The sequence below is a fragment of the Terrapene carolina genome, unplaced genomic scaffold (assembly GCF_002925995.2).
Source record: "Terrapene carolina triunguis isolate 2854851 unplaced genomic scaffold, T_m_triunguis-2.0 Scaffold58, whole genome shotgun sequence".
Classification (NCBI taxonomy): domain Eukaryota; kingdom Metazoa; phylum Chordata; order Testudines; family Emydidae; genus Terrapene; species Terrapene triunguis.
The window spans coordinates 51,888,215-51,906,160 of record NW_020664409.1 but is presented as its reverse complement, the minus strand read 5'-3'; the positions used below and the strand labels follow the sequence as shown (position 1 = coordinate 51,906,160).

General features: G+C 38.5%; 1 protein-coding gene across 2 annotated transcripts in view; it reads right to left on the bottom strand.

Annotated features, from left to right (window-relative positions):
- The window catches only part of CHD7 (chromodomain helicase DNA binding protein 7), a 125,486-nt gene that overhangs the window by 33,052 nt on the left and 74,488 nt on the right, over window positions 1–17,946 (bottom strand). For both annotated transcript variants that reach the window (XM_024198449.2, XM_024198450.2), the window contains exons 6-11: window positions 13,206–13,261; window positions 11,561–11,675; window positions 9,445–9,528; window positions 8,101–8,238; window positions 7,883–8,004; window positions 7,137–7,380 (exon numbers count right to left, since the gene is read on the bottom strand). In XM_024198449.2, coding sequence (XP_024054217.2) covers window positions 7,137–7,380; window positions 7,883–8,004; window positions 8,101–8,238; window positions 9,445–9,528; window positions 11,561–11,675; window positions 13,206–13,261 — 759 coding nt within the window. The remainder of the gene's footprint in view (window positions 1–7,136; window positions 7,381–7,882; window positions 8,005–8,100; window positions 8,239–9,444; window positions 9,529–11,560; window positions 11,676–13,205; window positions 13,262–17,946) is intronic.

Here is a 17,946-nt window from a genome sequence, read left to right as displayed (position 1 = left end):
AGTCAGTGGCTACAAATTGACAACATTTGACATAGTTGTCATTTGCCCAGCTTTTCCCTCCTCCCACATGCTGAAACCACAGTTACTGTAGGGTAATATATATACTCATTCATTAGCCCGTTCGTTTATAAGCTGACCCCCCAAGATGGTTAGGTAAAAATAGCAAAAACTGTATGACCCTTTCATAAGCCAACCGTATATTTCAGGGGTTGGAAAATGTTGGTTCCTGGCCCGTTAGGGTAAGCCGCTAGCGGGCCTAGACGTTTTGTTTACCTGGAGCGTTCACAGGCACAGAGCCCCTCAGCCCCCAGTGTCCACGGTTTGCCATTTCCAGCCAATGGGAGCTGCGAACCGCGGCCACAGGGAGCTGAGGGGCTCCATGCCTGCAGACGCTCCAGGTAAACAAAACAACAATGTATTAGATATTCAATTCAATTATTCCATAGAGTTTAAAATCATCAAATTTTGCTGTAGACCCGTTTATAAGCCGACCCCCGCTCTTTGATGCATCACTTTTTACCAAAAATATTCGGCTTATGAACGAGTATATACGGTAACTATTCTCTCTTTGAGTGTCAGTATGGATCCCAATGTGGGTAACTAGCAAGCAGTGTCCCTTCTGTATTGTGGAAATGAGGAGTGCCACCCAAGGAGTCAAACCTACATTCCTTCAATGTTTCCATAGCCTCTCTCTATTACCTGATGGGACCAAACCCTTTTAACTATCTCCTAATCTCTTTTTGTGCCTATATCTGGCTCATTGCTTCGCTTTTTAATCTCATCATAGAGAATTTCAACATGTATCACACACTGTATCTCCACCTATTGGTTAGCTGCTGAGTCACTCCCACCAAACATCAGTGCAGATGTTGGGTCTTCTGCCTGCTTCAGAAACATGCCAGAACTTGATGTATGTAAACCCACTGACTTTTGTCAAACATTATGCCCTTGATGTGTTGGGTAGGTTTGATGCCAAGTTCAGGACAGCAGAACTACATATTCTTCTCTTATGGTATCAAGTATGGTTTTGAAAAGAAGGCTGGTAGGTAAAATGACTGATTCCGGGGGGCGGAGGGATAGCTCAGTGGTTTGACCACTGGCCTGCTAAACCCAAGGTTGTGAGTTCAATCCTTGAGGGGGCCATTTAGGGATCTGGGGCAAAAATCTGTCTGGGGATTGGTCCTGCTTTGAGCAGGTGGTTGGACTGAGGTCCCTTCCAACCCTGATATTCTATGAAACTTTGAGACCGAGATCATATTTAGGATGAAGTCTCAGCACTGACTTGCCCCTGTGAAAAGATGTGTAGGAAGGCCATGAGAACTTGGAGCTCATTGACCCTCCATGCTGAGCCACTAGAAAGACCATGTTAAAGGTAAAGTGATGTATCCAACAATTGGAAAGCAGCTTGAAAGGAGAGGAACGATATTACAATCCCATGTAGAAATCAGGTCTTCAACAGGTACTTAAGTATGCAGGAGGGTCCTTAAAAGAATCTTGATTCTGACACGTGAGAAGCCTGAGTATGACTGAATGGAAGCAGGACATGATGATACTGTTGCAAGATGGGCTTTGGAAGAACTAAATGCCAAATTGTTTCTGGTTCAGAATATAGTTGAATATCTGTGGTATCAGAGCCTCAACTGGGTCCATATTATATTGGGCTGTCCAACCGTTTCCATTTGGAGGAGGAGATTTTCCAAGCAGAATGCTTCCTACTCTGTATGCGGAGTTTTTTAACCTGTTGAGAACAGTCTTTTAGTGGTGCTCAATCAGCCAACATCTAAGCCATCAAGTGCCACAACTGCAGGTCTAGGATATCATATCCGGGAAGATCAAGAAGGGAGGTCTGAATGGATATGTGCAAGAGATCTGAGAGTCAAAACTGCTATGTCCAATTGGAAGCCATTAAGGTCCACATGACCTTGTCCTGTCTGACTTTGGATATCACCGTAGGCATCAAGGGAACCATGGAAAAGGCAAGATTCAGACCGGTAGTCCACTGTAGCAGAAAGATGTCTCATTAGAAGCCCAGGTTCATGCCCTCTCTGGACAGAAGTTCAGGCATTTGGCATTGTCCTCCGTGGTGACCAGATCAATTATTGGAGCCCTCCAATGGCAAAATATCAACTCAGAGATTTCTGCAGCAGCCACTCTTGGCTGGTTACCATCTGCCTGCTTAAGAAGTTTATCATGTCACTGCTAGTACCTGTAAGGTGCAGAACCAATGGGGTCACCCTGTTTGGATGACACCATGTCCACAGCCTGACACTTTCTTGGCAGTGAGGGGATTATGAAGCACATCCTTGATTGTTGATATAGTGTATTCCAGGTAGGCTATCCATAAAGATCTGCACCGCAGAGCTCTGCAGGAATGCCACGCAAGACAGCCAGATGTCCCTGAACTCCAGGATGTTCGTATGCAGCACAAATCACCCTGGCACCAGGTGCCCTTCACCTGCAGGTGGTCCAGAAGGGCATCCTAACCTGTTTGAGGCATCTGACAAGGCACAAGAGTAAGATGTTTCTCCAAACAGAGAGGGGCTTTTTAGGTCCTTGTCATTAGCAGTACTCCTTTGACTCCAATTGTTCCTGTAGTGCTTTGTTTGATTTCAACTGTTCCTGAAATGACTAAGGAGCCTGGCTTGGGATGGGCATAACAGTACTTAAACCCAGATTGAAGAACCTAGTACTGTTTCTCTATCCATTTTGCAGTCAAGTTATTATGGCTGGTGTATTCCCCAGGGTTTTAGACCCTCATTTATGGGGAGGGTGATTCTGACAACAACCAGTCCAGCCAGAATGTCGAACAACTTGTGAGATTTCTCTTATATGACCAAATTCTATCTCCAGAGTCTCAGCAATTCTTATAAGGAGCTCTTGGAATGAGCTGAAGTCATCCAGCACTAGTATCGGTTCCAAGGATACCGCCTTGTCGGATGACGATGACAGGCCCTTTAGTGGTGAAACAGGACATTGCTGATACTCTACTCTGGGGTCTGACTCTTCCTGGTCATCTAATATAGGTGATGTGGGCAGAGATGTAGACAGGAATGTGAGCTGTTCCTCAAATGCAGTGGAGAGACCATCTCCTCGAGATCTGAGAGGACAGACTCTAGCAGGCCCATCAGGGGTATGGCTAGCTTGTTTGGTAGTGAATAGATCAATGCCACTCCTGTCATGAGGGCAGTTGAACATGACTAGGGGAACTGGAAGGCCTTTCAGTGGACACTGACCACAGATCTCAGGGGAGAAGTTTCCTGCTTGAAGATAGCAAGAATGAGACCTGGTGACAGGGAGGAGGAACAGACTTACTCTATGGGTGGGGCTGAGGTATACCTCGCTCTTGAAACCAGGGTGTACATCAGTACCAGTAACTGTCCTGGCTTTCCTAGCAGCTCATATTTGGCTTTAGGCATCAACCCTAGAGGGTGCGCTGCTGAAGCTGGGATCAGTGCTAGAGAAGGCCCTCCCTCTGTGCCACAGGCTGCTTCTTATCACCAGCCATCAACACTATGTGGGGCTTGGTGGCTTTATCCTGTGAGGTTTTAGGTGGTCTGTCCTTATGGGAGGACACTAAGCTCCACCTGGAGCCTCTGCAGTCAGAGCAGCCCCTCTGGTGCCAGTTTTCTGCATCAGAGGCATCAGTGCCTGTGGTGTCAGGGGAATAGGTGCCGATGGCAGGTCTTTCTTCAGTGCCATCTTCTCCATGCTGGTCTTCGGAGTCACTTGCCTGCTAGATGATGCGCTGGATGAAACTGGCTTATGTCTTCACAGCATCTGAAGAGACCTTCACAGATTGCTCCAGGAGATGAAGATGCAACCACACATCTTGCGACTTATGCAGTTTTGCAGGGATTGAAAGGCAGATGCCTAGCACGTGGGACTTGGAATATATCCATCACAGGATAGGTAGAGTTTCAAGCCCACGGGTTGCAAATGCACCACGTTGAAAATCCCTGCATTGGGGGTGGGTGGGGGTGTCTGCCTGTAACTGTCCAATGCAGATGTGTCAACATCATTCATAGTCAATGTATATCAGAAAATCAGAAGATCTCTGAAGGTGTTATGAAGAGCTTGAAGTTTAACTAAGAACAAATGGGAAGGCCATTCTCCAGGTTCTATCTTACTGCCTATGGCAGTAAGAGGCAACTGAGTGAAAGTTGGGGCTGCCCAACCCTTTTTGCCCTCTGAAGAGAGGATTAGGTGGCAGAGGGAGTATGCACTGCTACCAATGGATACTGCTATTAAAAACAAAAATCCAGACTCTCACGCATGCGGATCTAAAGTGAGATCCACAGACACAGACTCATGATTATACTTGACTAGTACAGAGTATTTTAAGTATCTGAGTTCTGAAAGCCGATAAAATCAAGTCAGTAAATTCATATATGGAGTGAAATCTATTATAAGGCCAGAAGGGACCATTAAGATCATCTAGTCTGGCCTCCTACATAGCACAGCCATAGGAGTTCCCTAAATTAAATTAATTCTAGAGACACAAGGTGGGTGAGGTAACATCTTTTATTGGACCAACTTCTGTTGGTGAGAGAGAGAAAAGCTTTCAAGCCCCACAGAGCTATTCTTCAGAAGATGACTAACAAAAAATATTATCCACACTTACCTTGCCTCTAATATCCTGTGACCAACATGGCTATAGCTACACTTCATACATAATTCTGTTTGATTTAGAGCATGCCTTTCAGAAAGACATCCAATCTTGATTTAATGATTTCCAGTGACAGAATTCACCACAACCCTTGGTAAGTTGTTCCAAGGGTTAATTTCCTTGACTGTTAAAAATACATGCCTTGTGTCTGGTCTGAATTTGTCTAGCTTCAGATTCCAGCCAGTGGATCTTGTTATACTTTTGTCTGCTAGATTCAAGAGCCCTCTATCATCAACAAATTTCTGTTCCCCATGTAGGTATTTTAGACGGTGATCAATTCATCCCTTAACGTTCTATGACAAACTAGACAGATTAAGCTCCAAGTCTCTCTTTATAAAGGCATGTTATCTAATCCTTTAAACTTTCCTCATGGCTCTTCTCTGAACCCCTCCAATTTTTCAACACCCTTCTTGAAATGTAGACACAATATTCGGACTTCAGTCACACCAGTGCCAAATACAGAGGTAAAATCACCTCTTTACTCCTACTTGTACTTCTGTTTATACATCCAAGGATCGATTTAGCTCTTTTGGCCACAGCATTGCACTGGGAACTCATCGGATTCTCCTGGGAAACAGTGACGCTAAAAAAAGACTTGGAAGTCATGATGGAGAGAGACCCTCATTCTGTAAACATGGATTTTGTTCCTAGATACACAACTTCACTTTTGGCTGTACAGAAACACACATTGCTTGGTTCTGCCCAGCTGGATAAGTGATCCAGATTACATTTAATCAGTTACCTGTCTTCTTTATTAGTTACCACTCCCACAATCTCTTTGTCATCTGCAGACCTTATCGATTATCGATTTTATACTTTCTTCTAGTTCATTTATAAACATATTAAATTGCTTAGGAACAAAAACCAAAGGACCCCAGCAGAAACACCTGCTCAATGATTATGATTACCTGTTTACAATTACATTTTGAAACTTATCTGTTAAACTATTTTTTAATCCATTTAATGCCAAATTTGTACCATTCTAGTTATTTTAATGAAAATGTGCGAAGCCAAGTCAAATGCCTTACAGAACCCTATGTATTTCACATCAACACTATTATTCTTTATCAATTAAACTTGTAATCTCATCCAAAAAGGTATCAAGTTAATTTGACAGGATCCATTCTCCATAAACCCATGTATGTTGGCATTAATTATAAACTGAAGCCCTATTATTCAGAAGACAAGTACAGTGAAACTGCAGTTTTTATATCCTTCTACTTCCCTAATACTATTTTGCCAGCACCAACAACCTCCCTCCATAGATGCAAAGTGCTTTAGACTTCCAAATATTGACTAGTAAACAAACTAGCTATCTGCCAGAGGTCATGGCATCTCATTCATTTTAATAATAAACAACCTGCACTAAATGGATCAGAAGTTAAAGAGGACAGTAATAACTGAACTATGTTGTTTCCACTATTCAGCAACATACGAAAGGGTGGATTTTAGGATCAGATTTTCTTTATCCAATCATATGTTTTTAAAATGTTGTTTGTTTCTCCCTATAGCCCCAACACCTGTCATCCCAACTAATTTTTTATTTCTAGCATGTTCTATTCAAAGTGCTTTTTGGGGTTTCTTTATTTTATTTTTCTGGATTTTTAGCTATTTTGGAGTTTTATGCAGGTGTCCAAAATCAGAGGTTTTGGGGTTCTTTGTATATGCTGTTGTGAGAAAACTATATTATATTACTTTAATATAGTACTGTGCACTTTAATGAAGAAATGTTTTAAGCGGCAATATATCAAAGTGCACATGGGGACCTTTAGTGCGCACCAGCAAGGTCTACGCAGACCAATTAATGCACAGCACATTAGAAATCACGCCCCTGTAATATTACTCTGCTTAGATAAGGTTTTAGGGTACGTCTATACTACCCACCGGGTAGTGTTCGATGTATCGGGGATCGATTTATTGTGTCTCATCTGGATGCGATAAATCGATCCGTACTCCACCTTGGCAGAAGGAGTAAGCGGAATCGACGGGGGAGCCGCGGCAGTCGACTCACCGCCGTGAGGACGGCCAGGTAAGTGGACCTAAGATACTTTGAATTCAGCTTCGCTAATAGTGGAGCTGAAGTTGCGTATCTCTAGTTCGAACCCCCCCACTAGTGTAGCCCAGGCCTTAGATACAAGTAACCATTTCCAGTGTTAATTGCATAAACACTGCTTTTTTGGGCATTGGGGTTGTTTTATTAATGTTTACCGGTTAAAACCTAAAATTAGAAGCCCTAACTATTCACTTTCCCATATTCTCCTTCATGCACAATGGCTTGTCATCAAGATTGTAGTGATCTCAAGAAATATTTGTGCAATTTATGGCAGCTGATAATATGGAAATTTCCATTAAGCTGAATTCTACCTTAGCAGTATTAGAAATTGATGTTCATAGCACATAAAACTCAATCCACTACAGCCTCATTACTTGATTTTTTTAAATTACAGTTTTACAAAATTCCAAAAAGTACCTGTGGATCTTTGAAGTACATTTCATACAATTGAATGGTCCGCCGGCTGGCTTGACTCCCATGATACACAACCACATTCAACTCTGTCCAGGTGCGGAACTCCCTTTCCCAGTTAGGAATTGTGGACAGTGGAGCAATAACCAAGAAAGGACCATGGATTCCTTTCAAATATATCTCATAGAGAAATGTAATAGACTGGATAGTTTTTCCCAACCCCATTTCATCTGCTAAAATGCAGTTTCGTCTGAAAAATAATACAAATAGCTCTATTATGGCTCTATTCTAAATATGGCATTTACAAAACAAAAACATCTGTAAAGCTAAAATCTGCAAGATCAGATATATAAATTAATAGATTAGTATGGATTTAAACAGGACAAAACACTCTCAAAAAGTTTTAAATAAATAGTATATTAGCAGGTGTTGCAACAGGATTATATTTCTCATTATACAGTTCTCTCTCAAGTATAGGTGTGTGTGTGTATGTTTATCACATAATAAAGACATGTATTTATTATGTAACATTATGTTTTATATATAAATAAAAAACTATATAATAAATATTATATTATCTATAATATAATAACTATTAACTTTATGTTATCCAAGTAATAAAAATAGTTAACATAATTTTGAAGTCTCACTTTTAAAAGACTATAAAACATTAAAAATATTCACATATTAAATTTAAACTATAAAATCTGCTCTAAAGCAGCAGTTCTACAATAAAAAGTTACTTTACGCACGTGTTGTACCAGTTGAAAAGAAGCCAGTTTACTCCCTCCAACTGGTATTCCCTGAGTTTGTTATTGTTTTTATACTCCCTGGAACTCTCCGATTTCTTCCAGTCATCAGCAGGAGGTCGCTCCTGTTTCAAATACAGCAAATCCCATTAGTGGTTTCTGAAAGACCACATTACTTAGCTATTTTCAAATAAAATCCTCTATACAGAGCCAATTCTTACCACACGCTCCATTTGTGGCTCCCTAGACATCAGTTTCTCAAATTCTTCAATCTTAGCTTGGTCTATGTCTTGCTTCAGCTCCCATGTGCTGTCTTCATAAGGAAGTGAACACCACTTCACCAGATAATGAGTAACAGGCTTTGGTTTTGATCAATAGTTAAAGAAAGGATAAAATTAGATTCAATGTAAAACAATGCAACAAACTTTTCTACATGACATGTAACTAATTAAAGGAAAGTTGCAGTGTAACATGAAAGATATTCTAGACACTACATACAATGAAAAAGAATTAACAGATTTTTTAAAAAAATGTCTTTAAAACAGCTAGAAGGATAATCTAACAGCAGGCTGACCTGTTGTAAACCTGATGATTTAAGATAAAAATGAAGGGAATGCAGTTCACCACCAAGATGAGTGGCAAAGCTAAATGTTGTAATTTTAAACGCCTAAAATTAATCAAAATTTTAGAATAAATGAAAACTTTGCTTTACAATTATGACGGTCCCGTCTTTGCCACACATTCAGATGGTGAGCTGTATTCATCCTGTCAATGTATCATCACAAACTTCGCAGCAGGAAATCCAGAATCACTGAAACAGCAACTGTCAATGGGAGACATCACTATTCACTGACGCAGTGATAACAAAACAGAAATAGGTATTACTAAAGCCTTTTCTGCTCTCTGGAGTTCTCCTGGAAGTCAACCACGCAAGTGATCCTGCTCAGGGGATGGGGTCATAAGTGACGAGCTGACAATTTAGGTTCTTGTGTAATGATGATTAGAGAGGATTAACAAAGTGCCTAGCTCCTTTGGTGATGGTGAATTAGAAATTCAGATTAGATATGGTTTAATAGCTACTTAGCTGTATGTTTAACTTCCATAAATGTCCAGTATACTTTCTTTTAAAAAGTTAGCAATTACCATGAGAGCTTTATTTTACAAAAATAGCTACATTATTAAACTACATGCTTTTTCTACTTTTCAGATTTATCCAGAGGGCAATAGTTTAGGAAACATATGTAGCATTTTGAACTATTACTAAAGAGCAGAATGCTAAAAACTAGACATCTTGTCATGTTCTGATCAGGTGTATTGGAAACCAGGCTTTTTAAAATTTGAAATGTGTTGTTGGATATCCAAAAACAATTCACTAAAGAGTGGTAGAATATTAGGTCTATGAACTTTACTGCAGCAGCATGTGTATACATATATGTATCCCTGTCATAATGCTCTCTATCCTCACTTCTACAGGATGAAATAAGTCATCAAAACCTACTGAAGTTTCTAATATTTATATAGGCAGTTGTACAAATGACTGAAGATGTACCGACAGTTTTCTTTACCTCTCCATTATCATCTGTGCTATGTGAAAAATCCATTATTCTATCAACTTCCACATAGTCTGGATTAAAAAGCTCATCATCAATCTGTTGAAAGACAGCAGGCAAAAAAACAAAAACAAAAAACTTTGTTAGCCTGTCCTTGGAGCAAAAATTATACTTTTCACCAGGTAACAATATTTTGGGTTACAGCAACATAAAATTTATATTTGGCAACCTTCAGCATGTTAATTGAAATGCCACAATTCAGCAAGATCATTCCCCATGAGGAAATCAGACTTCTCAGACTTTGTTAACTGGGCCTCTTAATTACTGTGTGAAACCTTTTACTGTGAGAGAATGTTTAAGAATATTTTAAATGAAGTGTGAAATTACAATTCACTAATGAGCAATCGAAAAGGCTTATGGCATGCAATGCATTTAGCATTCTTGAAAACTACAGCTTGCAATAAAGAAATTAGAGCCGTGTACACTAAGTGCCATTAGATTACCATAACTACAGGAGTTGTCAGACTGCTTCATAAGCAAGATTCAGGGAATATTCTTCCAAAAAAATGGAAAGCAAACAAAACATACTCCCCTCCCCAAAGTTTATAATTTGTTACCTCCCTCTTCCACCCCAAGTTCTTTACTCAGTGATATATGCACAGAAATGCTCTCTTTCATTCTTTTGCTATGTACTCAACTACTTTGATGGCTGTGTGTGGTGGGGAGAAAGGTAAGGAAGAGTTGTAAGAATGTATACAGTTTAATATTTTGACAGCTTACTCAAATAAAAAACATCTACAAGCACTTGTTAAACAGAAATGGTATACTCAAAAATATAAATAGTAAAAAAGTGAAATACATGGCCTGGTCACTGAAAAGTAATGTTACATACATTTCACAATGTTGTGCCATTAGCCAATTTTTCTAGAGTGCATCTAAGACAAATTTTGGCAAATATATCCAGTATCGGGGTTCTTTTGAGATAGTCATTTAATCTGAATGTTCCTTAGTCATTAGAATTACCTGATACAGCTGTCCTCCCACTTTCTAATTAATTCAAAAGCATCTTTTAGATGTTTTGACCCATGGCTCAGACATTTTGTACCTACTTGTAAAAGCACAGAATGTGGAAAATAGTAGAATTCTGATAAAATTTACACAAATCTCTCTGCTAACTGTATTTGGTCAGAAGCCAACAATGATTTTTTAATGGAAGTTTCCAATTCCCTATTGGCCTTGCTTAGCCTGAAGTACTGTATTAAATAAAAATTCAAAAAACAAACAAACAAACAAACAAAAAGATCAGGGCACTAAACCCTTTATTTCAAATTACTAAATTTTGCTGAAAGGTAAGGTTTCACAAGGATCGGCAAACCAGAAAAGCTGCCCCTTTATTGGCAAGACCTCTGCTATAGTACTGCTTGTGGCTCTAAGTGAAATTAAATTGGTGATCAAAAGCTCAGAGTCCCTAGTGGGCAGTAGTCCAAATCACAGAAAATTGCCATGCATTTTTCTGGCATAATTGGCTGCTCAGGGGAGAGCTCTGGTACCGATTCTGCAGGAGACTCAGTCTTTTCAGTCACTATGGATAGTTGAGTAGGGCTTACATTATTGTCAAAGTTCTGAATTTTAAGATCAACAATTTGCTAATGTCTATTTACTTACAACCCATATGGCTTACTTAAAAAACATGTTTAAATTTAAGAGAACCCTTCCGCACCTGCATGTCATCTTAAAATTTTAATCAGACCTGTGTCTCCAATTCTCTTCTTCAGGATAGAGATGCTACGAGTCAGGATGATATCACAATCATTTCCACATTAAATTGTGGTGGGATCAAGTTCTCTTAGAACAAATAAGCAACAGGAAGACCAAGTAACTTCCTGTTTATAAAGTGAGCAATTAACCATTTAACAGTAAGAAACAGCAATAAACTATAAATGGAAGCTGTATGACTTTATGTAACTGAATTCAAAAGCCTCTGAATTTAGCTTAAGAATATTTTTACATTGTGATGAAAGCTATTTTATATCAAACAGATGTTCAAAATGTACATATAAGGGATTAAGCATTTATCAGAATATTCCTTTAAAAAAAAATCCAACTGAAATAGTTATGAAAATAGTCATACCTCTGAGAGGAACTTGTTCTGACCCTGCTTTGCCTTAAACCGCTTAACCTTTTGCTGAATTCTCTTGTCCTTGTCCAACTGTTCTACAGATGCCCACTGACAATGAAGGTAAGAGCTAGAAGATGGAAGAAAGAAAAACTTCTTCAAAGCAATCCCAGCCCAAATGTTTCCACTGCATACTCCTATTTGCTTCCCTGGATCTATTCCTTTCTCTGATTTCCCCCCGAAACTTTTACTGGCAACTGAACAGAGTAACACCATGTTATCTGGAATATCAGATACTATCTTTCATTTAACTAATCACCTTTAGTGGCAGCAACTGTACTTACTATCTAATAAAGGTACTAGTCAGAATCATCAGTATGGCTCATATATACATACCTCACACTTCTGGCCTTTGGCTTAGAGTGCTCAAGATAAAGGTTATTGGGAGCATTCAGAATACGTAACAAGACAAAAATGTACACACTATAAACGTCACTACTTATCATTAATTCAAAAGTATAGTGGGATTAAAACTCATTGAAACGGTCTAAAAATACCTTTAAATCCATTGTGTTACATAGTGCATATCTCTAATGTAGAGCTGTAATTAGAGGCCCTGTGCAAGCCAATTAGCACTATAAGACAATTTTAATCATACTTTTGGGAATATTCAATAATCAATAGCTTACGCCTTAACACATTTTCTTAAAGATTAAATGTTCCATCATCATAAACCTGCAATTAAAATTGGTTTTATTTTAAAATTTTGTTTAAGTAATAAAAAGTTCAATATCAAGTTATACAATTACTATCAAATAACATCATAAGCATCGGTCACGTGTGGTTAACATTACAATAAGAATTACAAATAGAATGAAACAAAATAAACAGGATTTAAGCTATTAATCATGTCAGATCAATATGAAACAAAGAACAATAAACCAGGGTAGTTTAGCAGCTTATATTTTATAATCAGTATAGTTAAAAGGAAGTCAACCTGCAATTAACTGGAAATGCAAGTCAATTTCTATCAGATGTTGAAATTTATTTTACCATTTTAATATATTAAGTTTCCCAATTCAGCCCCTACTCTTTCTCTCGTCCCTAAAAAATTCAGAGTCAAAAGTGATACAATATGCTTCCATTGCTAATACTGGACATTTCAGGAAAATTTAGCTGTCATCATGAAACTGTTGGAAATAAAATTCTATTTAGCAGTCTAATAAAATGTCAGACATTTTGTTGAACACTCGCTTTTTTTTTTTTTGGGAAGGAATGTAAAGGTTAATTATTTTGATGACCTTTTTTGTAAATTAAGAAATTAAGGCTCCAATGCTGCAGTCAGATCTATGGAGGCCTAGGCGCCTGTCTGCGTGGATCCACCTGCAGAATCAGGGCCTTATTAAGCAAAAATCAAAGCCAATTTGACCTTGCTCTTATAATGGTTTCATTTTAGAGAGAAAACTTAAATCATACAGATAAGAATGTATTCAGTCACCAAATCTAGCACCATGTCAATGCCAAAATGCCTATTATTTATTATTCATTGTTTAAGGTGAGATGTTAATAGTGTCACGTTCTAAATATAATTTTGACAAAATATTCAGAACCTGCTGATATTTTTAAGGAAAAAGGTAACAAAAGTTACAAGCTTACTTACAAGTTTTTGTACTTTACATAGAATTCCTCTGTTTCCACTTCCTCTCCATTCTCCATCTGTAACAAAGTAAGATTTCAACTGTGTGTTGAACTACTAAATATCCCAATAGTTTTAATCATTCCCTCCAACTAAAGTACAGTATATTGTCCAAAGGTATTACTGATTAAAGTTTCAGAAGAGAGTGCGCACGTGTACATGTACACACGTGTGTGTGTGTGTGTGTGTGTGTGTGTGTGTGTGTGTGTGTGTATAGGGGAGATGTATGAAGGGAAATGGACAAAAGGATATGGGTAAGAAGTTTCCTCCATCAGCTTACTCAAGCACATATTACACTGCTTACTACAACTTCCAAGACATGAATCATTTTAACTCCTCCCTAACCACATGCAGCTTCATTCACAACAACCTCACCCCAAATCTGGCTTTCTGCCAAACCCACAGTGTTAAATAGAAGCCAAGCGTACCATTTTCTCAGGCAGCAGCCAATTAGCAACTGCACTCCTGAATACCATATGTATTATTTTTGGCCGGATCATGGCAACTTTACATTGTGGGTTTTGTAACATTTTAAAATAGACTTTTAAAGGGGGTTTATGCCTCCATATAGTTAATAACACTAAACAAGAAGCCATATAAAACTAAGCCTTGTACTTCTGCTATAATTTTAGTGTATCACTGTTCATGATTTAGTTTTACTCAATGGTGCAATTAAATTCACTCAGGCAAGATGTCTCACATACAGAGCAGCCAAATTAAATTAACACCAAAATACTACATTTAAGCAAGGTTGAATTTGTGATACAAACCAGCAAAGCCAAGGGCATTCAGTGTTAAGGGTTGAGACTGTGCTTAACTCATCCCTGGTGCCAGAGTATGGGGGAGCATATGGCATGTAATTCAACATCAAAGTCTTATTCCTGATCCCTGCTATAGGACAAATTAAGGACAAATTTGAGGGCCGCCTCAAATTTAAGATTTTGTTTATTTCACAACATTAAGTTAAACAGTTTTTGTTGTGTTAATATGCTTTGGAACTGTTATTGTCTATTATATAATAACACAATTTTCAAAACTGACACAGCATACATAAGCAGGGTCAGTTCTTGGGGTTCTGTGAAAAGTATTATGTGCAGGGCTACATATACCTACATTCCCTCCTATGCCTTGAATCCTCATCTCCACATATTCCACCCCTACCCTTAAACCCCCCATTACAGATGGAGAAAGGATGTGATGCCCTGAGACAAAGATGAGACTACTTATCTGCCAGTATTAAAAATATTTTGCTCACTAGATATTCTGTTCATTCATTCCATTGCTATTGACAGTAGCAATAGCTGCTCTCAAGCTCTGTTCCAGTACACTCATGTTTCTACTCTTTGCAGTAGCAACAATAGCTGCTCTCAGTTCTGTTCTAGCATACTTGTGTTTCTATGGTTTGCTTCACCAAGTACTCCCTCTCTTAATATACCAGGGAGAAATTGACACCATCCTACTCCATGCTCCCTTCGCCCCCTTCCCAGGAAAGGAAGTAACACTACCCTCCACCAAGATCTCCATGCAGAGTTACATCGGGGAGAGAAGGAAAGCTGTTCTTTATATCTATCTCCAGTTTCTCCTAGCTCCTATGTAGAAAGGGATGAACAATTCCCATCCTAATTCTGCAGGAGTAGGTTGCGCAGCCACTCCATGAAGACACCTCCAAAAGAGGGAGTTTGAACACCGCCAAGGCTTTCCCACTCAAGACAACTAATGGTATATGGAGATTTCTGAATTGGATATTTGTATCTGGAGGTCCTAACATAATAGAAGTACAAACTCCAACTAGGAGTATTTTAGTAACCTGAATCTTGTCAGCATCTCTATGTGATACCAACCATTTAGGAAATTAGCTCCTAGTAAAAAATAAATAAATAAATCAGATTTAAATATCCTGGTGATCATTTTAGAACTTGTACTTTATTTACACGATTGCCTAATCTCTCTATTTTTATTTTTAAATTGAAAAATTTAAATGCCAATACCATCTGAAAACTGATTGATGTATATAACATTTATATAACTTTAAAGTTAGCAAACCTTTTTGTTTTTATTAATTTAGCATACTTCTGCTAGGGTTTAGCCTTATGAAAATGTCTCCACTCAATTGATAAATTAATAACACAATGATTTACACTGAAAATGATGACAGACTCTGTACTATTGCAGTACCAGAATGTGTTTCTATATTACCTAATAGATAACTAAACTTATTTTGTGTGCAATAAATACACTTCTTTTCGTCAAACTGTATGCGTCTAAGTCACTCTTTAAAGCAAATACTTTGGAAACAAAACTACTGTTGAAAAAAAAAAACAGAATCATAGAATATCAGGGTTAGAAGGGCCCTCAGGAGGTCATCTAGTACAACCGCCTGCTCAAAGCAGGACCAATCCCCAGACATTTTTGCCCCAGATCCCTAAATGGCCCCCTCAAGGATTGAACTCATAACCCTGGGTTTAGCAGGCCAATGCTCAACCCACTGAGCTATCCCTGCCCCGCAATTTAGTAAGTTTTGGCTAACACATTTACAGTAACCAAAAAGTAATAATCTTTTACAAAGTCCAAGAACTAATCTACTTGTTCTCTGTACATCTAGAAACCCTAAGGTTGACAATACATTGATATAGCACAAGTTATGGAAAGCAGCTTAAGAATATTGTATAACTGCAGTCTAAAATATTCAATCATGAACTTTGTTGTGACTCAATAAAAATAGACTGATGTCAGACTAAGTAGAATGTTTGTGTGTTTCTCAAATAACGATGAAGGAGTCCTAAGATGGTATGCATCGTGGTTGGGCAACCATGGATACGCTAAGTAGGCCTGATTAGAGCTGGCTGAAACATTTTTGCTGAAATATACTGTTTCACTGAAGCTGAAACATTTCACAGAGATGTATCTGTTTCCATGAAACTTTTGTCAGGACAGTTTTTAGGTCCGCTGAGGGAAGGATGCAAGGGAAAGGAGAGGACAGAGACTATAGCTGACTGATAAGGGTACTGATAAGGGTGCCTGGGATGTGGTAGAACCAGGTTCAAGTCCCTGCTCTGCAGTGTTAAGGGATAAAAAAATTCTTCTCAAAAACCGCTGTGAAACAGAGGTGTCATCCTCCAGTCAGCTCTAGCACTGATCATATCCAGGTCTGAAACTAACTGGCAACTTTGTTTATAATCTTAACAGAGGATTGAATGATCATTCAATGATCAGGGGACTGAACTACATTCACAATCCAGCAGTGATCCATATCACCACTTCCTCCAGGAGAATGTTATAGCACACATTATTGAGGCAGCATGGATAAGCTTGCATTGCCACTGCCTGTACTTTACCTACTCTGTGGCAGTATTTGCAGATAGTTATTGAGACTACGGAGACTAGAGAAGACTGAGTAAATTCAGAAACAGTTGAAAGTTAGATGAATGGTTAGCACAAGGGACGATGAAAATCACTACTGACAAATGCAAAGTAATAAACATTAGAAAGAATAATTTCAACTATTGATACACATCACAGAATTCTAAACTATCCAGTTCAGAAAAGATTTGGGCATTGGCAGCTGGGGGAAAACATCTGCTCAGCATGCACTATTAGGCATATTTTCAGTATATTCTTTCTATAAATCAATTGTAGGCCTTCATTTTGAATATATTCAGTTCTAGTCAACCCATCTCAAAGAAGATATAGCAGAAATAGGGGGTTGTGGTCCCAAAATGGGTGACAAAATGATTACAGACATGGAACAGCTTCCGTATGGAAATACACTGAAGTGACTGGGACTGTTAATTCAGAGAGGGGACATGACAGAGTTATCAAAACAGTACATTGGCTATATAGCTAAATTGGCACTATTTACCCCCTTATAATAAAGGCAAGGGAACATTCAATAAAACTAAATGACAGAAAATTTAAAACTGATACAATATTTTAGCTATTTAAATGTTTATATAAATGAAATGGTTTACATTTTGTTTTCTGTACATTTAAATAAAATGAATTTTAAGCCCAATGTTTTAGGCTCTTTACACAGAAATATTTTGCATCTAGCAATTCTAAAACCACCCCTAGGATATTTTGGTGGAAACCAGTATAATTCGATGACAAGAAGGCTGTCCAAAAGCAGTCTCATTATCTAATATTGTCCTTTGCTAGGACAAAAAACTTTTGTTGCACCCCAATTTGCTGAGAGGTTTCCCAGTGAAGCCTTTTCTAAAGTTTATTTTGTGTACTAGTCCTGATCACAGCTATTTTACTTTGATTACTAATCTAGCAACCATGGTTTTGATTATATCAGTAAGAGTGCAAAAAGATTTAATAAATGCACAGTTGGGGACTTTAGATGTTAACATTTAACATCCTCAAATCCATTTTTGGTATGTGGACTAGGGTGAGATGGAAAAGAAAAGGGAGAGAGGATAGATACCCCTCAAACCTGCAAATGCAATCCATAAAAAACATTAAAGGAAGAGCTCAAAATAGAGCTTGCCTCCAGCCGAGCTTGCAATCAAAGACATGCAGGCAGCAGACCAACCACTTCCCACAAACTGCAGCAAAATACACACTCCCCATGGGTAATCACACCTTTGCTTGCAGGGAAGAGGAAGAAGAGAAGAATAATTGGTGACAAACTGCCTCCAATGTAAAAACATTTATGAAGAGACCAGATTCTCCACTGTTGTCTAGAGGACCATCAGGACAACTA